Source organism: Erithacus rubecula, assembly GCF_903797595.1.
Source record: "Erithacus rubecula genome assembly, chromosome: 14".
NCBI classification, from domain to species: domain Eukaryota; kingdom Metazoa; phylum Chordata; class Aves; order Passeriformes; family Muscicapidae; genus Erithacus; species Erithacus rubecula.
In genome coordinates this window covers 19,388,976-19,416,064 of record NC_136666.1, presented here as the reverse complement: position 1 = coordinate 19,416,064, position 27,089 = coordinate 19,388,976, and the positions used below count along the sequence as shown (strand labels likewise).

The 27,089-nt window shown below is 45.3% G+C and overlaps 1 protein-coding gene and 2 long non-coding RNA genes across 4 annotated transcripts in view; 2 read left to right on the top strand and 1 right to left on the bottom strand.

The window, feature by feature from the left end:
* The first annotated feature begins 15,424 nt into the window (after positions 1–15,424).
* Positions 15,425–16,171, top strand: LOC306807825. Its single transcript, XR_013775824.1, has 2 exons — positions 15,425–15,563; positions 16,106–16,171. It is a non-coding gene; the product is annotated as an uncharacterized lncRNA (long non-coding RNA).
* Positions 16,172–16,226: 55 nt separating this feature from the next.
* LOC306808125 lies at positions 16,227–17,957 on the top strand. 2 transcript variants are annotated; one of them, XR_013775905.1, is made up of 3 exons: positions 16,227–16,321; positions 16,856–17,034; positions 17,659–17,957. It is a non-coding gene; the product is annotated as an uncharacterized lncRNA (long non-coding RNA). The 2 variants fall into 2 exon arrangements; XR_013775906.1 differs by having other exon boundaries at positions 16,856–17,056.
* Positions 17,958–24,105: 6,148 nt separating this feature from the next.
* The window catches only part of IQGAP1 (IQ motif containing GTPase activating protein 1), a 48,195-nt gene continuing 45,211 nt past the window's right edge, over positions 24,106–27,089 (bottom strand). Inside the window, exons 37-38 of the mRNA XM_079317792.1 lie at positions 26,874–26,982; positions 24,106–25,324 (exon numbers count right to left, since the gene is read on the bottom strand). Of these exons, the coding sequence (XP_079173918.1) occupies positions 25,211–25,324; positions 26,874–26,982 (223 nt within the window). The 3' untranslated portion in view covers positions 24,106–25,210. The remainder of the gene's footprint in view (positions 25,325–26,873; positions 26,983–27,089) is intronic.

Sequence of the window (27,089 nt, the reverse complement as noted above, 5' to 3'; positions counted from 1 at the left end):
CGTCCCAGATGAAGGACCAGGTCCTGTGTGGCACCAACCTCTGTGCAGCAGTAAGCTTTATCTGGAACTCACAGAATCAACGCCCGCAGCAGCCCCGGAATTTTAACACAGGATTTTGTGGAACCAAGGAATGGAGGAGCTGTCCTGTCCCAGTTCTGCCTCCTCTGCCAGCAGCAGGGGTGATGCAGCTCTCAGCCATGAGATCACTTCAGTTCAACCTCCCAAAGGGAGGGAACACTTACTATGAATCCCAAAGTTCCAGTGCATCATCTGTCTGCTATCTCAGAACTTCAGTTGGTCTTTGTGGGAAAAAAAATCTGTGTTGGGTCCAAGAACTGACTCTAATCCCTGTTACCTGAACTGTCCATCTGCAGGATCAATGTTCAAAATAAACATTGGGTCCTTAAGGGCAGAGTCTGTCACCCTCTGTAAAACCCAAGGGAAGAACAAGGCTCAAAAGGCAGCCCCTGATGCCTCTAGCCCCTGCTGCTGGAAACACTGCCCAGGATTTTGTACAGACAGGACAGAGCCTTTGCACAGCTCTGTCCCGTGGGACCGAGGGTGGCAAACCTGAGAGACTGACAGAAATAGAACAAATGATTGATTCAAATGGACACTGGTGAGCCCCTCCCCAGAACTGTACCCTGCCCAGCTCAGGAGCTGGAACTGCTGTTGCAGGGCACAGCATCTGAAGGAACACTGCAGCCGTGACATTAAAGCCAGCAAAAACAAGGACTAAAGAGAAAAAGATCCTTACCTGGTCCAATGTCCCAATCTCTGGCTCATCCTCACAGGGGGACACTGCTCCAGGAAGGAATCTCCATACAGCCCGTGAGACCGAGGCTAGGACGCTGCCCTGACAGCAGAAGACAAGGGTTAGTGAAGCTTTTAGGACATACTCTGTCCTCAGAGTGGTTTGACAAAACACCCATCAATAATAAGGACAGCCTGCACCCAGGCTTGCAATAGACTTTCGTACGTTATTTCTTCAAAGTCTGTGCTTTAAAATATTTTGATATTGAAAGTGTTTAATCAAGATTTACCATGAGCTCTGCACCCTGCCATGCACCAAGCCCAAAGGAATAACTGGATATCCTCACACTCATCCAGCCTGAGGCAGCTCCCATGTAGGGAGAGTAGTTACAAAAGTATCCCAATTAAAATTTCATTTACTTCTAAATATCCTCACTGAAATTATTTTTATTATTGTTTACTGTATAATGTGTGCCTTATTAATGTATTAGTTATCATCAATAAAGTATAAAAATATATTATGCTAAAATATAGTTTGCACAGATACCTTTGCAAATTCTGAAAGAAGCTGGCCATTATGCTGAACAATCAGCATCCATCTGGATAAAAACCCATGAGCAGAGCTGAAACTGGTTTTCATTGGCAGCTGTACCTTCCTGCAAGTTGTGTTATCGTACCTACGTAGCACACACAGAGATTTCACCCTGCTTATAAACCTTCATGTACTCCCCCCTGCCCCCCACTTGTGCTGCTGCAAAGATGGAAACTGCTAATGGAAGGTTTCAGAAATACAAACCAGCACCATCTGTATTTTTCACCAGGTATGAATGTAGGATGAGCATAACTTCATCACATATGACAGGTGCTAAAATTCCAGATGCTCCTTCAGCTTTCTGACTAAACTAAGATGCTCCTTGAGCTAGAAACCAACAATTTATGCTAGAAAAGGAAACCAGGTTCAGAAGAAATTCTTTTCTTCTATTTTGCCCTAATGATAAACAGGAAGGTTACTGAAACACAGTAATGCACATCATGCTAAAACACTTTGCTCCTATTTTCCATCTCATACTAGCTTAGCAAAAAGGGTGTCTACAAATAGAGCAAGATTGCTTAAAATGAAAAGGACAAAGAACTCAGATATTTTAAATGAAGAGGCTAAAACAAAAATTTACATGGTTCATGCAGAATGTTTTAGGTGGAATAATTCTGTTCCATTACTTCAACTTCTTTGCACTTTGAGAGGACAAGGACTAACAGAGTTTGGAATGTGGGAATCACCATGTAATTATTCAATTTTATTGAAATAAAACTGATTTTTTTCTCCAGTACTAGAGAATCTCAGCTGCTTATCAATGACAATCAATTCATACCAATAGTAAATATTTTTTTTTACCTCTGAGAAGGTTACAAACCTTCACAATAGCTTCCCCACAGCTGGATCTCTGCAAACACTTTTGGAAAACATTTGTGTAGATTCAAAGTCCCAGAACACTGCCTGGATTCCTTCTCTACCATGCAGGAGAGGCCCCAGGCTGGGGCACCCCTGAGGTCCTGGGGCAAAAAGGAAAGTCCCAATCCTAGAAAAAATTCCCCTAAATGAATGCCCCAAGAAAAGCCCAACCACAACTAAAAAACTTCCTGCCCCTAACCAAATAAAACAAAAAAAGAAAACTTTAAATACAGAAAACTTATACCTATTAAAATATTTAATTTCTGGTCCTATCCATATTTGACATTATATATACTACATATATTACTCAATAAATTTTATGGAATTTAAATTATAACATATACTACACTTTTATTATTTATTATGTACATGTTTACATTACTAGATCTTTTTTCTATTTTATGTATATATATCTTTACATATATTTGTATGTTTATATTTTTAATATTATTTATTGAAAAGCTCTGCCTCTAACCTAATAGAAACAGAAAAACCCATTATTTTTAACTATATTTAAATGTATTTTTCTATTTATATATATCATACTCTTTGGTATATATAAAGATTTGATTAAGTTGATACTTTATATATATTAAGTATATTATACACTATAACATATATTATTTATATTATATCCTACATATATACTTCTATTTGTTTATATTTTAATTTATATATATTTACACGTACATATATTCATAAATGTAGATATATTTTAGTTTTATGTTTGTATATATTGCATATTTGTGCATTTATATTTTTGTTATATAAGCTACATTTATATTATTGATTAAAAATCCTGCCTCTAACCAAATAAGACCAATAATAAATTTATTTAAGGTTTATTTAAGGTTAGTTAGGTATTTTTTATATTTACATTTTTTCTGTCTTCTACACCCAGCCCACCCCGTCCCCCCCTCAGCTTTTTTACCTCCCAAAGAAGGCACAGAACGGCTGCAGCTGCCCCGGGCAGGAGCACGGGGTTTTATTCCTTCCCACGGTCCATCCCCCCAAAAAGGGACTGTGCTCACACTGGGAAGGGGGGGCAGCCCACAGTTCCCCAGCCCCGCAGACACAGGCGGCGAGAGGCAGAGCGAGGGAGTGACAGCAGAGAGGACAAAGGAAGAAATCCCTCCCGCAGCTCTCACCTTGCTGGCTAGGAAAGCAGCTGCCTCCTCCTGCCGGCTGATCTCGGCTGCGGGCAGGGCGATGGCTCGGCAGCTCTGCAGAGTGTTCGTTCTTCCTCGATGTATTTGTGTTTCTCTCCATGTCCCCGGGGCCGGAGGGGAGCAGGCAGAGAGCGCGGAGCGGAGCCGGGACGGCTCGGGAAAGGCCCTTCCTGCAGAGGAGCCCCGCAGAGAAAGCCGCTCCCGCAGCTGCCTGCCAGTGCCCGCGGGGCTCCGGCGTGCCCGCGGTGCCGCTGAGCGCACGGCCCGTGTCCGCACGCCTGGCACTGCCACGGAAAACGGTGCCGGGTGGGGGGGATTGGCACCGGGGCGCAGGCAGTCAGCCAAATAACCGAGCAGGGACCTCCATTTCCCACCCTTTCTGCCGCCACCTTTGGAAGGTCAGCGAAGAACGACCGAGGTGCCATCATGGGGGTGGCATGAAGCAACTTCCGCCCTTCCTCGCCGCCATCTTTGTGGTGGCCGATGCCACTTCCTGTCGGTCGCCATCTTTGTTGTGGCCGAAATGACTTCCGGTCGGCCGCCGTCTTTTTTGTGGCTCCCTTCAGGGCCCTCGCCCCTCACAAATGCATCATTCTTGTCACCTGCCTGATCCCGACGCGACTCTGACACCGGTCGACCAACCCTGCGCTTTCGGCGCAGTGTTCCGGCGCCATTCCGACGCTAGAAAGCGTTAGGGTCGTGATTCTGGTTGAATATGGCGGCATTCGGGCCCCGTACGTATTTTCCGTACAATATGGCGGCGCTCCTGCTCTTTACGTATTTCCGGTTTTAAATGGCGGCGCCCATGAGCATCACGTGCTTCCGGTTCAAAATGGCGGCGCCCACCATCGTCACGTGCTTCCGGTTCAAAAATGGCGGCGCCCATGATTGCCACGTGTTTCTGGTTTAAAATGGCTGCGCCCATGCCCGCCACGTGGTTCCGGTTCAAAATGGCTGCGCCCATGATCGCCACGTGTTTCCGGTTCAAAATGGCGGCGCCCGTGATCATCACGTGCTTCCGGTTCAAAATGGCGGCGCCCATGATTGCCACGTGTTTCCGGTTTAAAATGGCGGTACCCGTGCCGCCACGTGCTTTTGGTCAAATATGGCGGCTCCAACGCGGCCACTTGGTGCAGGACAAGTATGGCTGCGACTAAATAATCACGTGTTACGGGAGATTATGGCGGCGGCCCTTCGGCCTTGTGATTGGGGACATTTCGTGCGGCGCCAATGAACGTGGTCGGGCCGACGGGGTGATGCGGGACGACGGCCTCATCCGATGACATGGAGGGCAGGCCGACCCTGTGACGCGCGGGAACGGTGACAGTGCCGGGCGGGCCGACCCTATAACCCAGGGGGCGGAGGGCCGTGCCGCGGGGGGCGGGCAGTCGCTGTGAGGCGAGGGGCGGGGCCGTTGCTGTGGCGCGGGGGGCGGGGCCATTGCTATTGGGCGGGGGGGCGGGCAGTCGCTGTGAGGCGAGGGGCGGGGCCGTTGCTGTGAGGCGGGGGGCAGGCCCGTTGCTGTGGCACGGGGGGGTGGGGCCGTTGCTGTGAGGCGGGGGCAGTCTGTCACCGTGTCGCCGTGACCCTAACCCTAAGCCTAACCCCTAACCCTAACCCTAACCCTAACCCTAACCCTAACCCTAACCCTAAACCCTAACCCTAACCCTAACCCTAACCCTAACCCTAACCCTAACCCCTAACCCTAACCCTAACCCTAACCCTAACCCTAACCCTAACCCCAAGCCCTAACCCTCGCCCTAACCCTCGCCCTAACCCTAACCCTAACCCTAACCCCTAACCCTAACCCTAACCCTAACCCTAACCCTAACCCTAACTCTTTCCAGCCCGAGGCCGCTCCTTTGCTCGGTCTCCCCGGCCTTCTTTTGTTAGAAAGATACTGGACAGTGAATTGTACAACAGGCTTTAGAAACTGCATAAAGAATAAGAGATCCAGACCAAACCCAACCACCCCCACCACTGCTCCACCCCAGTTTTGGGAGAAATAGTGCCGGGCGGGGCGGGGCAGAGTGAGGGGCGGTGCCGGGCGGTGCCGGGCAGGGCGAGGGGCGGTGCCGGTTGGTTCTGGGCGGGGCGAGGGGCGGTGCTGGGCGGGGCCGGGTGGGGCGAGGGGCGGGGTCGGTTGGTTCTGGGCGGGGCGAGGAGCGGTGCTGGGCGGGGCCGGGTGGGGCGAGGGGCGGTGCTGGGCGGGGCCGGGCGGTCCCCGGGGCTAAAGCCGCTCCTCAGGAGGCTCCTCCGCCAGGCGGGGGCTGCGCCGGGAGAACTGCGCCCGCCCCTGCCCGCCCAGCGGGGCTGGCACCGGGCCAAGGCGGCCTCCGAGCCCCCTCCGGGGCGGTCGAAACGGGCTCGGTTCCTGCCGCCGCTCCGGCACTGCTCGGCTCTGCACGGTTCGCACTCGCCCGTGTCTGTCAGTCCCCTTTAAATCACAGCTGGAGGGCTATTTCCCGCAGTTTAAACACACACAATAACGGAAGAGGAATCACTCCCCTCAATTTTATTTTTTTTTAGTCCTCATAGCCCCCATTTTTTTCTGGGGGCTCCAGGGAGGGAGCGGCAAGGTAAAATTGACAAGGGAAAAGCGACAAGTTCCCACTACAAAGCCACACTGTTCAGCAGTTGCTTCCTCGCACAAAGGTTCGTCACTGTCTCGGTGCCCTCCAGCATCTCCTTGTAGCGACGCTGGAAAAAACAGACCTGGGGAGGGAAATTTTGGGGGAAAAAAGTGGAAAAAAACCCCAGCCAAAAAAAAAAAAAAAAAAAAGGCCAAAAAGAAGGAAAAAAACCCCAAAGAAACCACAAAAACATCCACAAAAAACCAAAACCTCCCAAAACCCCAACTCACCCAAAACCAAAAAAAACCCAAAAATTCCCCCAAAAACCCTCAAAAACCTCTGAGAATCAAAAAAACTTTCTAAAAAAATCCCCAAAAACTTTTTCAAATCCCTAGAAATACCCTAAAAACAACTTTAAAAAGCCTTCAAAGCATCCCAAAACCCCTTTAAAAACCGCAAAAAACCCAAACTAAAAAAACACCCAAAAGCCCCCAAATTCCACTGTATATGGCTCCCAAAACCCATCAAAAAAAAAAAAAAAAAAAAAAACCAAAACCAAAAACCAAACTGAGAGGAATGTTACATTTGTCTTTACAAACAAACTGTAGATCTGTTGGTAGGTAAAGTTAGCACCTATAGATAAAAGAAACAATGGGAGGGATTACACTGATTGATGAATGGAAAAAGAGATTTGCCTTTACAAACAAACTGTAGGTTTGCTGGTAAATAAAATTGGGTAACAGAAAATGAAAGAAGCAACGGGGAGGGGGAAAACTGAATTCTACAAGAATTAAAAATTAAAAGGGAGGGTTATACATTAGAGGGGAATGTCAGGTGTCAGGCGTTCCGGGAAGTCTGTGCCTCTCGAGTACCTCAGCCAATGGGGAAAGAGAGAGGGAAAAGCGGCCGGGAAAATAGGATAAAAAGGGAGGCTGCGTCCTCCAAAAATTTGAGAGATCCCAGGGGAATGCCCCATGGCCTCTCCCTTTATTCGAATAAAGCAAAAAGGACTCCTCTGTCTCCTTTTTGGACATAAACCTCTGGTGTTTGTGGGTTAATTTCCCTTACAATTTGGGGGCTCGTGTCCGGGATATTTCCACCGTCCGGGGCAGCAGGCAGCGGTGGAGCTGAAGGCGCGCCTCACCCAGTTTCGGTGATCAGCTCCCCCGGGTGCCGGCTGGCACCGGGCGATCGATTGGGTTCCCGAGACTGTCCAGGAGACAGACGAGTGGCGGACCAGGGGGGTCCGTGAAGAGTCCGCAGGGAAGGACCACTGAAAATCTCACCGGTGAGTAAAGTGGGATCCTCGGGGAAGCAAACCTGGGAGGGCGCCCATGGAGGGCAGCACAGGTGAAACGGGGAACCCATGGAAGGTAGCACAGGTACACCTGGGAGGGCGCCCATGGAGGGCAGCACAGGTGAAACGGGGAACCCATGGAGGGTTGGAAGGGTGAAGCCAGGAAAAATATTGTTATTTTGTGTGGCCAGAGTATAAGTTGTCAAAGGGGCTTATAAGGCCATGTTATATAGATGCCCTGGGGGGGCAATACGGGAAATCGAGAAGGGATCTCGATAGTCCATGCCCTGAGGGGCAAAAAGGGGAGTTGAGAGAGGGTCTCGACAGCGGCGGATGGATGGAGAGTGTTTGTGTGTTGGAAGAGAATTGAGGAGGAGTGTGTGATAGGTATGGGTGTGGCAATGAGCGGCAGGTCCGAGCACGGAGCTGTGGGACCAGGAACACGGGCTGGGGGCTGTGGGGCAGCCGGGGCTCAGCGCGGGTCTGTGCCTGACCCCGCCAGCCCCGGGCAGGGCCAGCAGTGTCCACTGGCCCCCGTGAGGCTCGGGGTGCCCCGGCCCCGTAAGGTTTGGGGTGCCCAGCCGCCTGCGATGCTGCGGGCCGTGCTCGCTGGGAGCATCGGTGGGGGAGGAGCTGTGGTTGCACTGTGACAGGACACAAACTGACTCTGGTATACCGTGTGTGATAAAGAAAGGGAGAACGAGAATAAAGGAATATATGGGAAATGCAGATTGTACGTGAAAAGATTAGGATTCTGTTTTAAGGATTTTGTGAGTTTTGCTGGAAAATACAAGTAATACAGGGAAAGGCATGGGAATTTGCTAAATGTGTGGGAGGGGTTTAAAAAGCATGAGTTTCTGATTGCTCCTCATTGTGACTGTAACTTACTGGGAAGAGATTTGATGACTAGAATGGGAAAGTAAATTAGTTTTGTGAAAAGTAACAAGAGTAATAAATAAATAAATAAATAATAAGAAGTAACACAGAGTCTGTGTTACTGTCTGTAATATCTTTATGTTAAATGTCTGGTAAGATTTATGCTGAAATGCAGCTGCAGAGATATACAAAGTTTGTTTAGGCAAGCTGTGCAGAAAATATTAAGAGTTTACTCCACCCTCAGGAGTTAAGCTGTTGCAATATGTAGATGATTTGCTGTTATCGGGGGAGCAGAAAGAGGTGGTTGAGGAGAGAGTCAGATATTTGGGACACCTTCTGACTGAGGGGTTGCAGTGTGTTGGTCCAGAAGGAGTGCAGGGGATTTTTGCCCCAGACTGACAAGGGGTTGTGGAAATTTTTGGAGTTAGTGGGGGACTGCGGAGCTTGGATCAAGGATTTTTCTGTTGTGGTTAGACTTTTGTGTAACTTTTTAACCCAGAGCGGTCCTGGTGTTGTGATGTGGACACCAGAAGTGGAGCAGTGCTTTGGAAAATTGAGGGATGGATTAGTTGGTGCTCTGGTCTTGGCTCTTCTGGACGCAGAAAAGGAATTTCAACTACATGTGGGTGTTGAGCTGGGTCATGCTAAAGGAATTTTCGTGTAAGAGAATGAGGAACACAGAGGCCTGTCGCCTGTTTTTCTGAGTTGTTAACCCAGCGGCCAGAGGCTGGCTCCATTGTCTGCAGAAACTGTGACCACAGCTCTGATAGGGGCTGACAAGGGGAGGGTATGTGATTGTAAAAAGTTTAGCATCAAATTAAAGCTTTGTTAACTGAGAGAGCCTCTATGTGGATGACGAGTGCTCGATTATTACAATATGAATCTTGTTTAATGGAACAGGAGGATTTAGAATTTAAAAATGGGGAAAATTTTAATCCAGCCTCCTGTTTGAATGGCCCCGAAGAAAGGGGGAGACAGGAGGAAAGCCATGATTGTATCCAGGTTATAGATCTCCAGACTAGAGCTAGGGAAGATTTGAGAGATAATCCCTGGCCTGAGGGAGAGAATGTGTTCCTCGATGGGTCGTCAAGAGTAATAAACGGGAAGCGTTTTACAAGATACTCTATCGTGAATGGCAAACAATTAAAGGAAGAGGGGAGGTTACTGCCCACCTGGTCAGCCCAGACAGCTGAGCTGTATGTGCTTATCAGAGCCTGTGAGTTATACTGGGATAAGACAGTGAACGTTTTTACCGATTCTAAATGTGCTTATGAGGTGATACATGCATTTGGGAAACAGTGGGAAGAACGAGGTTTATTAAATTCTAGGGGAGAGACGTTGGCCCATGAAAACTTGGGTCTCTCGCCTATTGGAGGTGGTGAGTTTGCCAAAAAGGGTGGCAGTGGTCCACATTGGGGGGCATCAGGCAGGGTGCTCGGGGCGGGGGGCAATGGGAGGCCGATTGGCTGATGGGGAGGCTCGGAGAGCTGCGTTGTTGCCAGAGGTCTCTGGGATCCTCCCCTTGCGCCCGGTGGCTGCACCGCTGCCAGAGAGGCTGTCTTTCCCACCAGAGGAACTCGAGATAATTAGGGGGAGTGGGGCAGAAAAAAAAGAAAACGATTGGTTTACAAGGGATGGGAGGCAGTGGATTCCAAAAGCTCTGGTCTTACAGTTGTTAAAACAACTTCATGAAAGGAGTCATTGGGGCTCTCGAGGGCTGGCAGAAGCCTTCCTAAAAATGTATGCTGCTGTGGGTCTTTTTAGCTTGGCAAAACGAGCTATTGAGGGTTGTTTGACTTGTGCTAAAACCAATAATAAGGTTACAAAGAAACTTGCCAGGGGAGGGAGGCCTTGGGCTGTACGTTCCTTCCAGAGATGTCAGGTGGATTTTACTGAAATGCCCCGAGTGGCAAGGTTTAAATATCTTCTGGTAATAGTATGTCAATTAATAGGCTGGCCAGAAGCATTCCCTACTGTTTCAGCAACTACAGGATCAGTTGTTAAAGTATTTCTGGAACAAATAATTCCAAAATATGGAATTGTGGAAGCAATAGACTCAGATAGGGAACTCATTTTACAGGAAAAATTCTTCAAAGAGTTATGGCTGCTTTAGGAATACAATGGAACCTGCACACCCCCTGGCACCCCCAAAGTTCGGGTCGGGTTGAAAGAATGAATGGAGAAATAAAGAAACGCCTTCTGAAGCTGGTAATAGAAACCAAGATGCCATGGGTACTGCTCCTGCCCCTGGCTTTGGCAAGAATAAGGGCCAGACCCAGGGAAGATATTCAATTAAGTTAATGTTTGGAATTCCTTATCCTTGCAACTCTCAGCCTAGTGGGGGGATAGAGATAAGTGATGTGTATTTGAAGCATTATGTGTCTCGGGTACTGTCTCTTGTGAAATCTCTTCGACAGGAGGCTCAGCTGGCACAGACTCTGCCATTGGACTTTGCTGTTCACAACATCCAGCCAGGAGATTGGGTCCTAGTTAAGGAGTATAAAGAAGCACCGCTGGTGGTGAAGTGGCGTGGACCTTTCCAGGTGTTGCTGACCACAGAAACAGCCATCAAGACAGCTGAACACGGGTGGACCCATCACACTCGGGTCAAGGTCTCTAAGGCCCCAGAGATTTGGACATCTCAGCTGGAGGAGAAGGACGGGAAGCCGCGACTGACACTCCGCAGGGATGGACTGGAGCAGTAGCAAGTGTGTTGACATCGAGGGAAGCCTCGTGTGCCTACCCACGGACTGCCTGCTGAAATAAGTTTGTGTGAGCATCCCACCTCTCAGATCTCCAGTCACTGGGGGGCCAGCCCTTTGCTGTCACTGTTTTCCTTTATATTAAGCTGTTTCTGTGCCTTCACTCACCACAGGTGCAGAAGACAACGTGAAAGTAAAAATTAGGTTAGGGAATTACATAACCCAGTTGGAATGTTTCTCTTAGTGATCTTACCTTTATACTGTCAGTTAGGATGGGGCCAGGAATGAGAAAATAAGTTTTTAACCTTAGGAGAAGAAGTAGCAAAAACCTTTAACCTTAGCAATTGCTGGGTCTGTGGGGGGCCAGGAGGATCTGAAAACTGGCCATGGGTGGCCAACCTAAATGGTGGGTTAGCACCCTGAGTGAAGTCCATAATGGAACAGGATTCTGGGATGAAGAAGGAAGTCCATGGCGGCTTCATTCTTCTGAAAGAGGCACTTATTGTCTAAATAGAACAGGAAGCATATACGTGGGGAAAAGTGTTTGTAACTGGACTTTATCTTTGGATTTAGATTGTTGGACCCCAAATGCCTTCCTTATGATTGTTCCAGATATCAGGGCAGATGGAATCAAACTCATGTTAAGCTCTCAAATGGTAGTTGGGTAAAGTGTTCCTACCATACTTACCAGAAAGATTTGGAAGGCTGTAAAGCAGTGGAGAGGGATAAGTTTTTTTGACTCCTTATTTTTAAGCTGCCCCTGAGATAATTCCACAAGTAGGACACATGTTGTTCGTGACTATCAGTGGAAGTGGCAACACCGGAATGGAACTCGAACTCTTTTTAGCAGGTTCTGGTCCCAATCTAATAAAACAGATCTGGGATGTAACTGCAGCTGGAAACCTCATGTGGGAGCATGGAAGTGCAAATACTGTGATTCTTATGGTGGGGCAACTATTCTTGGGGGACCACTAGGCCCAGGAAGCAAGCTGTATTTTGACCCCCCAGTAGATCATGAAAATTGGGAAGGTCTCTTTGCCAACGGGACGTGGGCTTTAAAGGGGCATTACTGGATTTGTGGCTAATATGCCTATCGCAGGTTACCCCCAAACTGGAATATGTTATGTGGGATATATCAGACCTCTGTTCTTTCTGCTACCACAAGTTCAGGGAAACCAGTTAGGAATCAAGGTATATGATGATCTAATCAGGGAAAAGCGGTCAATTGATGTATTCTTGGCTGGGGGGAGCAGCCAAAAGTGGGGTAATGATGAGTGGCCACCTGAACGAATCATACAACACTATGGCCCAGCCACTTGGAATCCTAGTGAATTAATATCAGGTGCCAGAGAAACCATTTATAATTCAAATCGGATAATTAGGTTACAAGCTGTCTTTGAAATAGTAAGTAACCAGACAGCTACAGCTCTTGACCTTCTTGCTGACCAATCTACTCAGATGAGAAATGCAATATTTCAACACCGGATGGTATTAGACTACTTATTAGCAAAAGAAGGGGGCGTGTGTGGCAAATTAAATGACTCAAACTGCTGTTTGCAAATAAATGACAATAGAAAAGTGGTGAAACAAATAGCAAAAGGAATAAGAAAGTTAGCTCATGTACCTGTCCAAACATGGAAAGGATGGGAATGGGACATGTTTTCATGGCTACCTGGTGGACTGTGGGTTAAACAACTGCTTTTTTTCTTCTTATGTGCTGTAGCAACTCTACTCTTTTACCATGCATGATCCCTTGCTTAATACAACTTATTCAACATGTGATCAAGGGGATGCAAGTTATAGCCATGCCTACTGACCCAGAGCTGGCTACAAAAGGACAGAAATTGATGTCATTGCAAATAATTGCAAAACCAAAAAGGACACAAGAACAAGAAATTAAGACAATGATAGCTAAAGTTTGTAAAGACAATTACTAAAAATAAAAGAGGAGGGATTGAGAGGAATGTTACATTTGTCTTTACAAACAAACTGTAGATCTGTTGGTAGGTAAAGTTAGCACCTATAGATAAAAGAAACAATGGGAGGGATTACACTGATTGATGAATGGAAAAAGAGATTTGCCTTTACAAACAAACTGTAGGTTTGCTGGTAAATAAAATTGGGTAACAGAAAATGAAAGAAGCAACGGGGAGGGGGAAAACTGAATTCTACAAGAATTAAAAATTAAAAGGGAGGGTTATACATTAGAGGGGAATGTCAGGTGTCAGGCGTTCCGGGAAGTCTGTGCCTCTCGAGTACCTCAGCCAATGGGGAAAGAGAGAGGGAAAAGCGGCCGGGAAAATAGGATAAAAAGGGAGGCTGCGTCCTCCAAAAATTTGAGAGATCCCAGGGGAATGCCCCATGGCCTCTCCCTTTATTCGAATAAAGCAAAAAGGACTCCTCTGTCTCCTTTTTGGACATAAACCTCTGGTGTTTGTGGGTTAATTTCCCTTACAAAACCAAAACAAAAAAACCATAAACAAAAAACCACTTTTAAAAATCTCTAAAAATACCCTAAAACAACCTTAAAGACCCTCTAAAAAAAACACAAAAGCTGTTTAAAAACCCCTAAAAAGAACCTAAAAAAGCCCCAAAATTCCCATTTAAAACTCTCCCCAGAAAACCTTTTAAAACACCCCAAAATAACACAAAACCCCTTTAAAACCGCCAAAATTCCTCCAAAAAAACTCCTTTAAAATTAAAAAAGAAGCTTTTCAAATCCATTTTTTAAAAAAAAGCCCCAAAATTCCGCAGAAAAAACCCGAACTCCCCCCCCAACACCCCGTTGTAAATCGGAGGGCGCGGCCACGTGACACCTCCGGCAGTCAGGCTGCCCCGGGGGCGCGGTCAGGTTCAGGGTGCTGAGCAGGCAGCAGCAGTCGAGCCCGGAGCGATCGATCGGCGGGCATTAACACGCGAATCCAGAGCGATCGATAGCCAAACATTACCCTTATTTACAGCGGATTTGGGGTTTTTTTTTGTGGAATACTGGGGCTTGTGGGGGGGTCTTTTGTGGGTTGTTTTTAACGGATCTTAAACGGGTTTGGTTTTTTGGTTTTTTTGGTTTTTTTAAAGGCATTTTTAAAGGAGGTTTTTGGAGAAATTTTGCAGTTTTAAAAGGGGTTTTCTGGTTCTTTGGGGGGTTTTAAAAGGTTTTTCTGGGAGGGTTTTCAATGGGAATTTGGGGGTTTTTGAAGTTCTTTTTAGGAATTTATTTTAGGGGTTTTAAAGGGGCTTTTGGGTTGTTTTTTTTTTTTTTTTGGAGAGCCTTTAGGGAATTTCTAATGGATTTTTTTAAAGTTTTTGGAGGGAATTTCTTTTTTTTAATTTTGTTTTTTTTTTTTTTTTTTTTTAGTTTTTCTGGGATTTTTAAGGATTTTATTTTTGAGTGGGACTTTGAGGGTTTTTTAATATTTTTTGGGGGGGATGGGTTTTCTTTGGGTTTTAAAGGAGTTTTGTGAGGTTTTAAAGTGGAATTTTGGGGCTTTTCAGGTTCTTTTCTTTGTTTTTTTTTTCAGTGTTTAAAGGGGTTTTGGGGTGCTTTGGAGGGTCTTAAAGCTTGATTTAGGGTATTTTTAAGGATTTTTCAAAGTTTTGCGGATTTTTTAGTGGATTTTTTTTATTCTGACAGGTTTTTGAGGGGTTGAGTATTTCTTGTGGGGCTTGTTTTTGGGGGTTTTGGGGGGGTTTTTTGGATTTTTTTGCCTCAAGAGAGGCATTGAAGCTCTGTAGGTGCTTCTGCCCTTTTCCCCTGACCCTAAAGAGAAGAGACACTGTCCCTGCATGGACCACCTGGCTTCTGTCACAGTGTTTTTAGGACAGTGAGGTGATCAGGAGAGGAAGGTGGTTTCCGTGGCTGTGGGCAGCTCTTTCCGAGATCAGGGAGAGAGGACTGTGCTGTTAAGTAGGAAATGGATGCATTTTCCAGATAAAGCTTCTTCAGGAATGAAGCTCTGGTGGCAAATATTGCACAGTTCTACCAGCTCCTTGAGGAAAGTCACAGGGGAGTCACAGGGGCATCAGTTGGGCTTGGACCAGGATTTGCCAACCCCACAGAACCTCACTAAGTTCTCTGTGGGTATTTGGTGCTCAAGTACCACCTGGGATGACTGAAAGAAAATTCTGTTTAACTTGTATGTGTTAACTGGGATGTGCCCCCCAGTACAAATCAGTTCTTCTCTGAGGTGGTGCTTGGCAGGGGGCTTTTCCTGTTAAATACAGGCATGCCTGGCACAGCACAGTCAGGATGGATTATTTACTTCAGCAGGAACTAATGTGCGGAGGATTTTTCAGGTTCCTCAGTGGTCAGGAACTCTTGTCTAACACTTCTTGCTTTTACTCAGTACTTTTCTGAATGATGCTCTGTGGGCTGCTGCCAAGGCCCAAGGTAAGGAGGGTTGCCCCAGTGTCTGCTCAGGTCAATAGCTAAATTTGTTTTTGCTTTTCTAAGAACACACATAGTGGAGTAGCTGCCAAGGCCCAAGGTAAGGAGGGTTGCCCCAGTGTCTGCTCAGGTCAATAGCTAAATTTATTTTTGCTTTTCTAAGAACACACATAGTGGAGTACCTTGTTGCTGTTTTCACTGAGCTCCTGCTCTCTCAGAGAGAACCTCTTGCTCTCTGCTTGATGCTCCAACTCTATGATAAAGATCTTGAGTCCCTGAAAGTTGCTAAGTATCCTCAGCTCTACCAGTTTAACCAGTACTATAAACTCTGGATACCCAAGCAATCTCAGGAACCTGTGGTATGAAGCCACTGAATTCTTGAGCCAGTATTCCTATCAAACCCTCACAGTTTATAGAGGTCACATTTCCATGAGAAAGAGCATTTCTATATCGAGCTAATTCTGTATTTCTTGTTGATCATGTTAGACACAGATTTGCTGCAGGGCTTTTCTCTGATGACACAAGAGGTCTCTGTGGTGTTTGGGAGGTGGCTCAGGGCTCAGGGGTGGGTCGTACACAGGTTCCTCACCAGGCACAGCAGAGCCTGGTGCATACAGTGGCCTCAGTTCAGAGTGCCTGGAGTTGCCCCTGGCTGGGTTGGGGATCACAGGCCCCCTTGGCTGGGTTTGGTGTTTTTCTGTAAGGCCAGCAGTGAACACTACAGGTTCCCTGGGGGCACTGCTGGATGGCTCTGTTCTAGCAGGACTGCACACTTGTGCTCCTGGAGCTTCGCCCTGGGTTCAGCCCAGAGGTCATCTCAAAACATGGGTAGCTGAGGAGATTTTTGTTTCATATTCATCACTGTTTTTCTCTTATGCTTTTTTTTTTTCACTTTAAACAGTTTAAAAATCATGAGGAGGTAAACGAGGAACCTGCTGTGCCCCTGGATTCTGTATTTACCACTTTGCTTCCTCTCTCATAGGCTCTCTTTAGCAATACCCTACTGGAAGGTGGTGTTCAAACAAAATTGGCTTCCTGGCTCCCACCTGGCCAGCTTTTGTTGGGAGTAAAGCACGTGCTGTTATACCTGAAATCCACAGTGGAGAACTTCAGCAGTGTAAGAGCAATACTGTAATAATATTGTGGTTACGTTTGGTTTATTTTCATGCAGAAGGTACAAATTACTTAGCTGTTAAAATTTAGGTTCCAGTTCTGTAACTCTTTTTTCTGTACTTGTCTCTGAGGCTGCACAGCACTGTACAAAACTGCATGTAATGTGTAAACAAATGCCAGTTCTTATTATTGAGGAGCTTTGGATTTACTTCGCATGGGTCACCTTGCTGATCGGTGTGAGTGCAAATAAACTCAAGATTTTAATCCAACTCCTGGGTCTCCCTAAGAAGCCTTTGCAGAGAGTAACATTCACTGGCCTGTGTACCTCCAAATGTCACAATATAAATGAAATTCTATCACTATTTATTTGGCAACCTGAGACTTCTCCTAGAATCAGGTTTTACATAGGGAAGTGGTTCCCTCTCCCAGAAGAGGCTGTAATCTAAGTAGTTCTTAGTTAACTCCTATTCCTGTTGTATAATTACCCTTCTGCTCCCATCCTCTTTTCTACACTTCCAAGATGTCTTTATTTTCATAGCTTGGTAAAACTTTGGGTTCTCAGCTTGCTGACCTCTGTGTGGACCTGCTGAGCATCCTGTTGTGCCGGGGCAATCAAATAAAGCCGGAGCAGCAGCAGGAACAGGAAGAGCGTCAGGCTGATGGGATCTCTTTGTGGATGAGGAGCCTCTGATGGCAGAAGTGTCTTCAAATGACAAGGTACCAAATCCTGCATACAGAGGTACCTGTTAGTAAACTTGGATTTGGCTGATTCTCTAGGGAATAGTTTGCTGATCAGAGAGCTGTTGTTAAACTCTTGGAGGAGAACTTAGGAATGTAGAGCGTGTGTTTGCTAAACTACTGTGTGGAGATGTGACCCAGCTGCATCACCCACAGTCCCACCCTGAGCTGGAACATGTCAGAAGTCCCAAATGAGATCACCTTTGCAGAAAAAAATGTATTCCCTCAGCTCTGTCTAAAGCCTTATTGAAAATTATGTACCTGAGAAGGGAATTTTTCCTCCTTTCATCTGTTCTGTGAATTTGTGGAGATTACAGTGTGTTGATCAACCCCAGAATACTCAGTTTTCCTCTGCAGATGAGCTCAGACATGTCTAGAGTGTTCAGTATAAAAGCATAAATCTCACAGCATAAATGTTGGGAGAATGATATTTATGTGCTTGTAATTCATTAATATTTTTTATCCTCTGGCGAGCTAATAGACAATTTCATGTTCAGTGAGTGTAACTGATAAACTGTGGAAAATAGGCAGATGACTGAGTTTATTTTTTACCCTGCACCGTGATTATCCATTTAGTGACACTATTACCTCTGTGTGTTGCAGACCCTGGAGGATACACTCACCTTGATTTTCAGGCATCCTACACGGGAGAGCTGGTTCCTGGCGTTGGAGGTGCGCTCTGTTCCTCAGCCTGGTCTGAACCCTGTCCCTGTGAAGGTCCTGTCAGCTCACCTCAATTCTGGGGTGCTGCAGCTGCTGAAATCAGGCACCCCCGTCCTGCAGAGCATCACGAGGGATCACAGACACGTCTTGTCCAAGTATTTCAAAGCCATCACCAAAAGTGTCCTGGAAGAGCTGCAGACTGTGGGGCAGAACAGAAGGCTGGAACTCTCACCAGCTGCAGGCTCTGGAGGAGCTGCACATTTACATAACTGCAGCTCAGCTGAAGGAGATCACTTGAACCATGCTGCAACTTCCTGAGATGAGCTTGACTTCTCAGAAATCTGAAAAATCCCCTAAAATAGGGAAGCAGTTAAGCTTCTATGGACATATTTTTGGTGCAGCTCCTTACAGATAGCTACCAAGGACATCCCCAGCAAGGAGAACTTCTGCTGTCCGCAGAGCACATTCAGGCTTTGGGGAAATTGATGTCAGCATCGGCCAGCAAAGATTTGGAGCGAGGTTTCCTTCAGGCTCTCCAGAGTGAGCCAGTCCTGCAGGCTCACTGTCTTGCCCAGTGCTCACACACCTCCCTGGCCATTGTGGCCATGCTGATCCAGCACTCCAGGACTCACCTGCTGCAGTTGGAGCTCTGGTGTCTGAGCAGTACCACTGGGAAGTACCTGAGGAAGCACATGGAGAGCTTTCTTCCGCTCGTTCACGTGTATTTGCAGTGCAGAGACCTGAATGGTTTCAGCCAACCTTCCACAGGTAAAGGCACCTCTGAGCCCTGCCAGTGATGCAGGAGCCACATTCCCTGTGCAGGATCTGCTGGCCTTAAGGGCTGGCAATCTTCACAGCACAGATAAAGGTGATAAGACTTGGATGTCTGACCTCTAGTGACTGACTTGGAAGTACCTCTGCAGCACTAAAGGTGAAGAGCTGTTCTGAGGCTTGCCTGTTAGACTGAAGCCAAGTGCTCTTACAGTTACTGCTGCCCAGATTTCTCTTTTGAAGCCCTTATTTAATACTTAGTGAATGTGGGAATCTGTCATTGTGCTTCTCCTCGTTCAGTACAGGAGATAAAACCTCTTGCTCAGGCATGGATAGAAGAGTGTCTGGAGCATGCAATGCCACAGCCAGATGGTTTTTGCAGAACCTGCGCTTTCACTTTTGCAGAGTCCAAAAATTTTCTTTCTAAAACAAACATCCAATAGTGGGCTGGCTACAGTAATGCTCTCCTAAGCTGGCTATCCAGAACTTTCTAAACCCACAGCAGCATTGTATCTATGGACAAGTGTGTTAAATTGTCTATCAGCAATGAGTTGGGATTCAACTGGCTAGAACAGGATCACTTGAATTTCATTTCTCTTGTTGTCCAGAAATGTAAATAGCAGAGGAAATGGGCTGACTGGGGCTGTAGCTCTACCTACAAGGTCAAGCAGTGATAAGACCTTGTCAGCACCCTGGGAGGTAGCAGATGTTAAAGAAGTGAGCCTCTCTGGAGCAATTCTCCGTAACAGATTAGCAGCTGCCGTAGCATCGTTTCCTACGCACTGAGTAGACTGTGCTTGGATTAGAAAGTGATTTGGGATTAGTGTGTTGTTGATTAGCAGCTGCAGCTGGTGGAACCTGTGCCCTCTGCTCTCCCATCAGTTGTCTCAGCTGTCACGCCTGTCCTGAGGAAAGCCCTGTGGAAGGAGCTCTGCACTCGGTTCAGGACGTCACAGCATCACACGAGGCCTCCGGGAAACTGCAAATTCTTTCTAAGTTGTTGCCACCTTTGGAAAGCAAAGAGCTGCACAGTATAATGGACCAGCTTCCTGCTGCTCTTTCTTTCTCATTCCCTCTGTTCCTCTAACTCTATTTCTTCTTCTCCCTCTGTTCCTCTGCCTCTCTTTCCCTCTATTTCATTCTGTCCCCCTCTGTTTCTGTAACTCTTATTTCTTTCTCCCTCTGTTTCCCTCTAACTCTATTTCCCTCTCACTGTATTTCCCCCTATTTCTTGATCTAATTCTTTATTTCTCTTTCTCTCTCTTCCTCTATTTCCCTTTCTCTTAATAAAAAAAAAAAAAAAAAAAAAAAAAAAACTTTTAAATAAAAAAAATTACTCCCTGGGAGCCTGAAATTTTATAATACTGCACCAAACATAGTGTTTTTTCTTCTTTTTATATGTACTATATGGTGACCCTAATAAGCAGCCCTGCACCCCAGGGGAGGAGGTCCCGCCCCCAGGGGACAAGCCCCGCCCACAATGCGGCAGCAGTGCCAGGCGCCGGCTCGGGGGCGGCTGCAGTACCGGGCAGTGCCCACAAGGCGGCAGCACTGCGCCGAACTCAGCCCGGGGCTGCGGGGCTTTGGGGACAGAGAGAAGCAAAGGCAAAAAGCAACGAGTCCCATCCCTTAAAAAAATCCTCCTAAATGAATGCCCCAAAAAAAACCCTGACCAAAACTAAAACAACCCCTGTCTCTAACCAGATAAAAACAAAAAAAAAAAAACCCTTTAAATAAAAATCTATTTATTCATATTTAATTTATATTCATATTTATAATCCACATATATATTTTATATATTCAATAAAGGCCGTATTATAACATAGGTACAATATTATTTTTATTATTTATCATATACATAATCTTCATATTGCTAATATTTTTTCCTATTTTATGTATATATCATAATATATATTTGTATGTTTCTAATTTTAGTATTTATTTAAAAGCTCGACCTCTAGCTAAATACAAACAAAAAACCCATTATTTTAAATGATACTTAAATATATGTTTCTATTTATATTTTTCATATTTGTATCTTTAATATATCTCACCAAGATGGGGACAGTCAGGGAGGAGCACTGGCCAGCAGTCAGACTGGGCAGGGGTCCTTTAGGACAAGAATATTTACAGATAGAAGCAATTCCCTCCTTTGCATCTCCTTTTTATTTAACCCCCCAAAACTCAATTCCTATCACAAGGAATGTGCAGTCCTGCCTTTTCCCTGCACAGTGTTTGTACAGAGGACCTGGGCCCAACAGGCACCCGTGAGTCATTGAATAAGTCCTGGTTTACATTTCCAAGGTTCTCCTTCTGGCACTGCATGTTTGCAGATCTGGGCTGGCATGTTCGACTCCCCTCACGGCCACAGCCAAGAACAATTGATCAGATTTTGCAGAGAATTCCCATTAAAACTCAGGTATAATCAATGAAAAAAAATTCTTCTGAACATTATTTCCTTTTCTAGTATAATTTGTTGATTTCTAGCCTGAAGAACATCTTAGTTTAGTCCATAGTTGGAAAGCTGATGGAGCATCAGGAATTTTCGCACCTGTCATATGAAGTTCCTGTTTTATGCTCATCCTACATTCATACCTGGTGAAAAATACAGATGGTGCTGGTTTGTATTTCTGAAACCTTCCATTAGCAGTTTCCATCTTTGCAGCAGCACAAGTGGGGGACGGGGGAGTACATGAACATTTATAATCGGGGTGAAATCTTTGTGTGTGCTACGTAGGCACAATAACACAACTTGCAGGAAAGTACAGCTGCCAATGAAAATAAGTTTCAGCTCTGCTCACGGGTTTTTTATCCAGATGGATGCTGATTGTTCAGCATTACCTAATGGACAGCTTCTTTCAGAATTTACAAAGGTATCTCTACAAACCATATTTTAGCAAAATATTATTGATGACATCTAATATATTAATAAAGCACATATTATATAGTAAACAACAATAAAAATAATTTCAGTGAAGATATTTAGAAGTAAATGAAATTTTAATTGGGATGCTTTTGTAACTACTCTCCTTACATGAAAGCTGTCTCAGGCTGGGTGAGTGTGAGGATATCCAGTTATTCCTTTGGGCTTGGTGCATGGCAGGGTGCAGAGCTCACGGTAAATCTTGTTTAAACACTTTTAATATCAAAATATTTTAGAACACAGACTTTGAAGAAATAACGTAGAAAAGCCTATTGCAAGCCTGGGTGCAAGCTGTCCTTATTATTGATGGGTGTTTTGTCAAACCACTCTGAGGACAGAGTATGTCCCAAAAGCTTCACTAACCCTTGTCTTCTGCTGGCAGGGCAGCGTCCTAGCCTCAGTCTCACGGGCTGTATGGAGATTGCTTCCAGGAGCAGTGTCCCCCCGTGAGGATGAGCCAGAGATTGGGACACTGGACCAGGTAAGGATCTTTTTCTCTTTAGTCCTTGTTTTTGCTGGCTTTAATGTCACGGCTGCAGTGTTCTTCAGATGCTGTGCCCTGCAACAGCAGTTCCAGCTCCTGAGCTGGGCAGGGTACAGTTCTGAGGAGGGGCTCACCAGTGTCCATTTAAATCAATCATTTGTTTTATTTCTGTCAGTCTCTCAGGTTTGCCACCCTCGGTCCTACGGGACAGAGCTGTGCAAAGGCTCTGTCCTGTCTGTACAAAATCCTGGGCAGTGTTTCCAGCAGCAGGGGCTGGAGGCATCAGGGGCTGCCTCTTGAGATTTGTTCTTCCCTTGGGTTTTACAGAGGGTGACAGACTGCCCTTAAGGATCCAATGTTTATTTTGAACATTGATCCTACAGATGGACAGTTCAGGTAACAGGGATTAGAGTCAGTTCTTGGACCCAATGCAGATTTTTTTTCCCCACAAAGACCAACTGAACTTCCTGAGATAGCACACAGATAATGCACTGGAACTTTGGGATTCATGGTTAAGTGTTGCCTGGTGAGTGTCCTGGCACCCTCGGGTCCCTCTGGGGGAGGGCACCCAGCACGACCCCCCCATTCCACACTCAGCTGCTCCTTCACCCAGCGTGGCTCCCTCTCCCAGGACCTTGGGGTGCCCCAAATGACATCGGAGCCCCCGAGTCTCCACCCCATCCCCCCCTCAGCCTTTTGTCCTCACTCCCAAAGAAGGCACAGAACAACTCCAGCTGCCCCGGGCAGGAGCACGGGGCTTTATTTGAACCCTTCCCACGGGCCATCCCCCCAAAAAGGGACTGTGCTCACACAAGGAAGGGGGGGCAGCCCCAGAAGGGCTGAAGTTCCTCCCAGCCCTGGAGACAGAGGCGACAAGAGGCAGAAAGAGAGAGTGCCAGCAGAGACGACACAGCAAGAAAATTAAGATCAAGGTGCAGGATGAAATCGAAAAAAATAAAAAAAAACAAAACCCAAAAAAACTTGGGACGTTGGATGGGCCGCACACAGAGATGGATTAAAAAAGAACAGGGATAGCAAACAGGACACACCCATGGGAACCAACAGCACGGGGAGCTCCACAGAGCCACAGAAAATAAAACGGGAACACGAGTGAGGCATGGAGAAGGACACAGGAAGAGACACAGTGCCAAACACACAGCAAGGACTGAGGGATACAGAGACAAAGAGGGAAACAAAAACCCGCAGAGGAAACAACCATGGGGGGGCGGCAAACACGGCCAAGGAGCAGCACAGGGATGGAGAGAGAGAGGCACAGCCAGAAGGACAGAGGCTCACCAAGAGAGGGGACAGTCAGGGAGGAGCAGCTGGCCAGCAGGTGCACACAGGGACAGGCAAAGGGACAGTGACAAAGAAACACAGTCACAGTGCAGGACAGAGGGAAAAGGAGAGGAAGAAAGAAGGAAGGATAAAGATGCAGGCAGGCAGGGAGACAAAAAGCAGGACAGACCAGAGAGAAGGACTGAGCAACATTTATTTAATAAATATTAAGGACTTATTTCTTGAAAGAAAAAGAGTAACAAGAGACAGTGAAGAAGTGAAAGGGAACGGCATAGGGAGCACACAGGGCAAAAAAGGAGAACAAAAGACATACTGGACAGAGAGAAGGAGTGAGAAGTTGGATATAAGGCTGAAAGAAAAACAGGAACAAATCCCAGGACTAATTATTAGAGAGTGTGGCTGATGAACATGTCAATAAACCACCAGCTCAAACAGAACCTATTACTGTCACAACTCAGCCTGGGTCTCATCAATTTACGTCCGTCTCTTGGCAGGGCCATAAAGCCCCTGATAAAACATGAGGTGAAAGCTGAATGGTTGATGTGCTCCAGCTTTCTTGGACTTGGTATGCAATTTTTTAAATTGGGTTGGACCAGACCGCACATACACCAACACCAGAATATGTTTAAATACAGTCTTAACACCAGCAAGTTTACATATTTCCTTCCAAGAGAACTGCAGAGAAATTAGTGACACAGCCATTTCAGATACTAGGAATGTCTTTCATGAGAAAAAAAGATCTAAGCTGAAAATACTACCTCAGTGTAGATCAAACAATTCTTTTAAACTCTGAACAGTAACCTGAACAAGCAGGCCAACTTGAAATTTGCAGGAGATATGTCCCTTAAAAAAAAAAAAGTTAAGAAAAGAAATGGGGGAACAGCTGAAGCAAATTAATTTAAAGGTCAGATTATATTTTTTAAGAGTCTCTGCATTTTTATTCGATATAGCAGAACAGCCAGCACCACCACCATTGTGAAGAAGCACAGACAAAACCTCCATGAAATAATAAAATAAACAGGAACTTGAATGTAGCAAGAAAAAAAAAAACTTTTAAAAAGCTAATCTATTTGAGATAGGCTCTACCTCCAGACTTGTCCAAGGAAGAAAACTAACATTTATTGCATCAGACACAGATATATAGAACATTGCTCTAAACTGGAAAAAAATGTGAATTTTACATTTCAAATGCTTTGCGAACAACATTAAAAGTTAACGTGTCACAAGACATTTTTACAGCTACCCTTCCCTTCCACAAAAATCCTCTTTTATATGTAAGCCCTGGTAAATACATTCCACAGTCCCTCCATTTAAGGGGACACCTCTAAATTACTACAGTGTGATAAACAGAAGCAAATCAAGAAATATGAGACACTAAAGCTGCTATATGTGGCTGTAGTATATTATCACAAATAGTTCAGTAACTGTTTATGATGCTTACTGATTACCCTGACTGCAGTAGTTCTAATCTTGCCAACTGGCCTCTGCCCCCTCTACCAATGCAAGCTTGCAAACAAAATGGGTAACCTGGATATTGTCCATGTATTATATTGGTCACTGCTGCTTGAGAATAAAAGGAGTCCAAATATCACCCGCAACCCTTTTTTGGCTCTCAGGAAGAGGCTAACAGATCTCTACACAGTGACAGTTATCTCTTTGCACAGGCAACAAGAATTTAAGCCTCACAATGCACATGATTTTAAAAATTAAGCATTCAGATGGCCTAAGTATACTCTAATATTAGTTTAATTCCCAAAGCCATGTAAAAATACATTCTAAAATAACCACTCTAAAGGGGATCTTCAAAGTTGAAGATTATAAATAAACAAGAAACCAACTTACTGCAGACTCAGTCAGGACTGCTAATTCCCAAGAGGTTCTTAGTCCTCCCTCATGATACATTCGATACAGTTAGCACAAGGTGGGAATATACTGATAGATCACTACGCTATAAAAAGTTGTAGGTGCAGGTTTCTATCCATCTCTCCTTTCACAGACTTGCTGGCAGAGGTCAGTTACTTTCCATAAAATTTCTTATTCAGAAGAAAGATCAGAAGATTGACGTTCACTTTTGCTCTGTCGAACAACTTCATGACAGCAACACCTTCATACTGCAGCTGCAAGAGATCCTGCCAAAGAGAATATCTTAATGAGTGAGGAAACCTCAAGAGCTTATAGAGATTATAAAAGACTGTAGTACAGTAGGATCTTAAGGAGTATCACCAAAAAAGGACACACCAGAAGATAGAAAAGAGAGACTCATTAAAAAGCCACTCTTACTGTGTAAAAAATAGTCATTCTAAGGTATTTAAGATCCTAATTATTTTAAGCAGTGGGTTTAAAAAAAATTATGTTAAGAGAGCAGAAATAGATGACCATTCTAAGTAATCCAAATTTCAGATCTAGCCATCTCCAGCCTCATCACTTGCACAGCAGCCATAAATTTGCTGTAACATTTAGAATATTTAGGTTTCCTAGGTGCCTAATTCTATCATGTACTCATGAAACATTACAACATTCCAGTGTCCCTTTCTAAAAGCTTTAGTTGCCACAGATCTCAGGGAAGTGGCTTACAGCACTTCAATCTAGGGCACAAAAAGAAATGGCATCTCAGTCACTATGCATAAAGTGTCGATTCAGTCTCTAAGGGTTTTACATAGGCAGTATTTCTAGTTATACTTTGCTTTGTCAGCAATGCACCTGCACTGATTTTTATCTCACCGATTAAATTCCTTCACCAATCACACTCTTGCAGGTAGCAAGGTGGGTAGGTGTGGGCATGTGGATGGATGGATGTGATGTTGTGTCCCTTGTTGCTGTCCTCTGACAACATCTGCTTTATCTGCAAACCACTGCTACAAAGGCATAGTGGTATAGTAAACCATGTGCCTGAGAAGTGAGTAACCTTGGGTAGGCCTCCATGAGCCAGCAAGTTCACGACCAGCTCTGATTGATTAGGACTGGAACAAACCAGGAGAGTTCTCAAAGCAAACAAAAGATGTGAGGCAGCTCCATCCCAGCAGCCAGTCAGGTGGCGTGCACTAACTGCAATGCAAGGCACCTCTGCACACCATCTGTCTCGAGGGGCCTGAGGCTTCCACAACTAACAAACATAATGAAGAACAAAATGGACAGGGGGTGGGTGAAGAAGTGGAAGAAGGGGACAGAGACAGCAGGTGTAACATTACTGGCATGAGAGAAAGAACAGGAAACCGTTTGGGAAAAGGTCAGTCAGCATGCCTGTTGTGGTGGCCTAAGTAAAGGCTGCCACCTAAGAAGGACACCTAGATACTGGAAAGAAACGGGTAAGTATAGGGTAGCAGAAAGAATACCAATACATAAAGACTGGCTGAAGCCATCACACACAAGCCCAGGTGACTGCTGCCACAGACTCCCAAGTTCTCTCCTGTAGCAGGAAATTGTTGAAAATGCAAGTGTTTGTTTTGTGCGTATATGTGTACACACAATTAAAAACATACACCGAGATTCGGCTTTCATTAGCGAAGAAATAAAAAGCAGTTTGGATCCCTTGTACATGTTGCATCTGTTTTCCCTGCAAATGGGTTATTTTTGAAAACATTTTTCAGATTGTTTAGGCAAAAAACATGTCATTGCTATTTTGATGAAGAGTCTGGCAAGGGGAACTTACACAACACTATTAAATACGACAGTTCTCACCTGATAATGTAACATAAATGTTTCCATCTGTACACCCATGAATTTTGCTTTAACCTCAAAATCTCCTACTTCTTCTGTTGGACTGATTTCAAAAATCACGTTTTTAAACCTATGAAATTTGAGAAATGTAAAATCACAGGGAGGAAATATACGAGATGAAGCGCGAAGATAAATTTCTAAGAATTCTACTCTTAACTCTTTATTCTATTATCCACA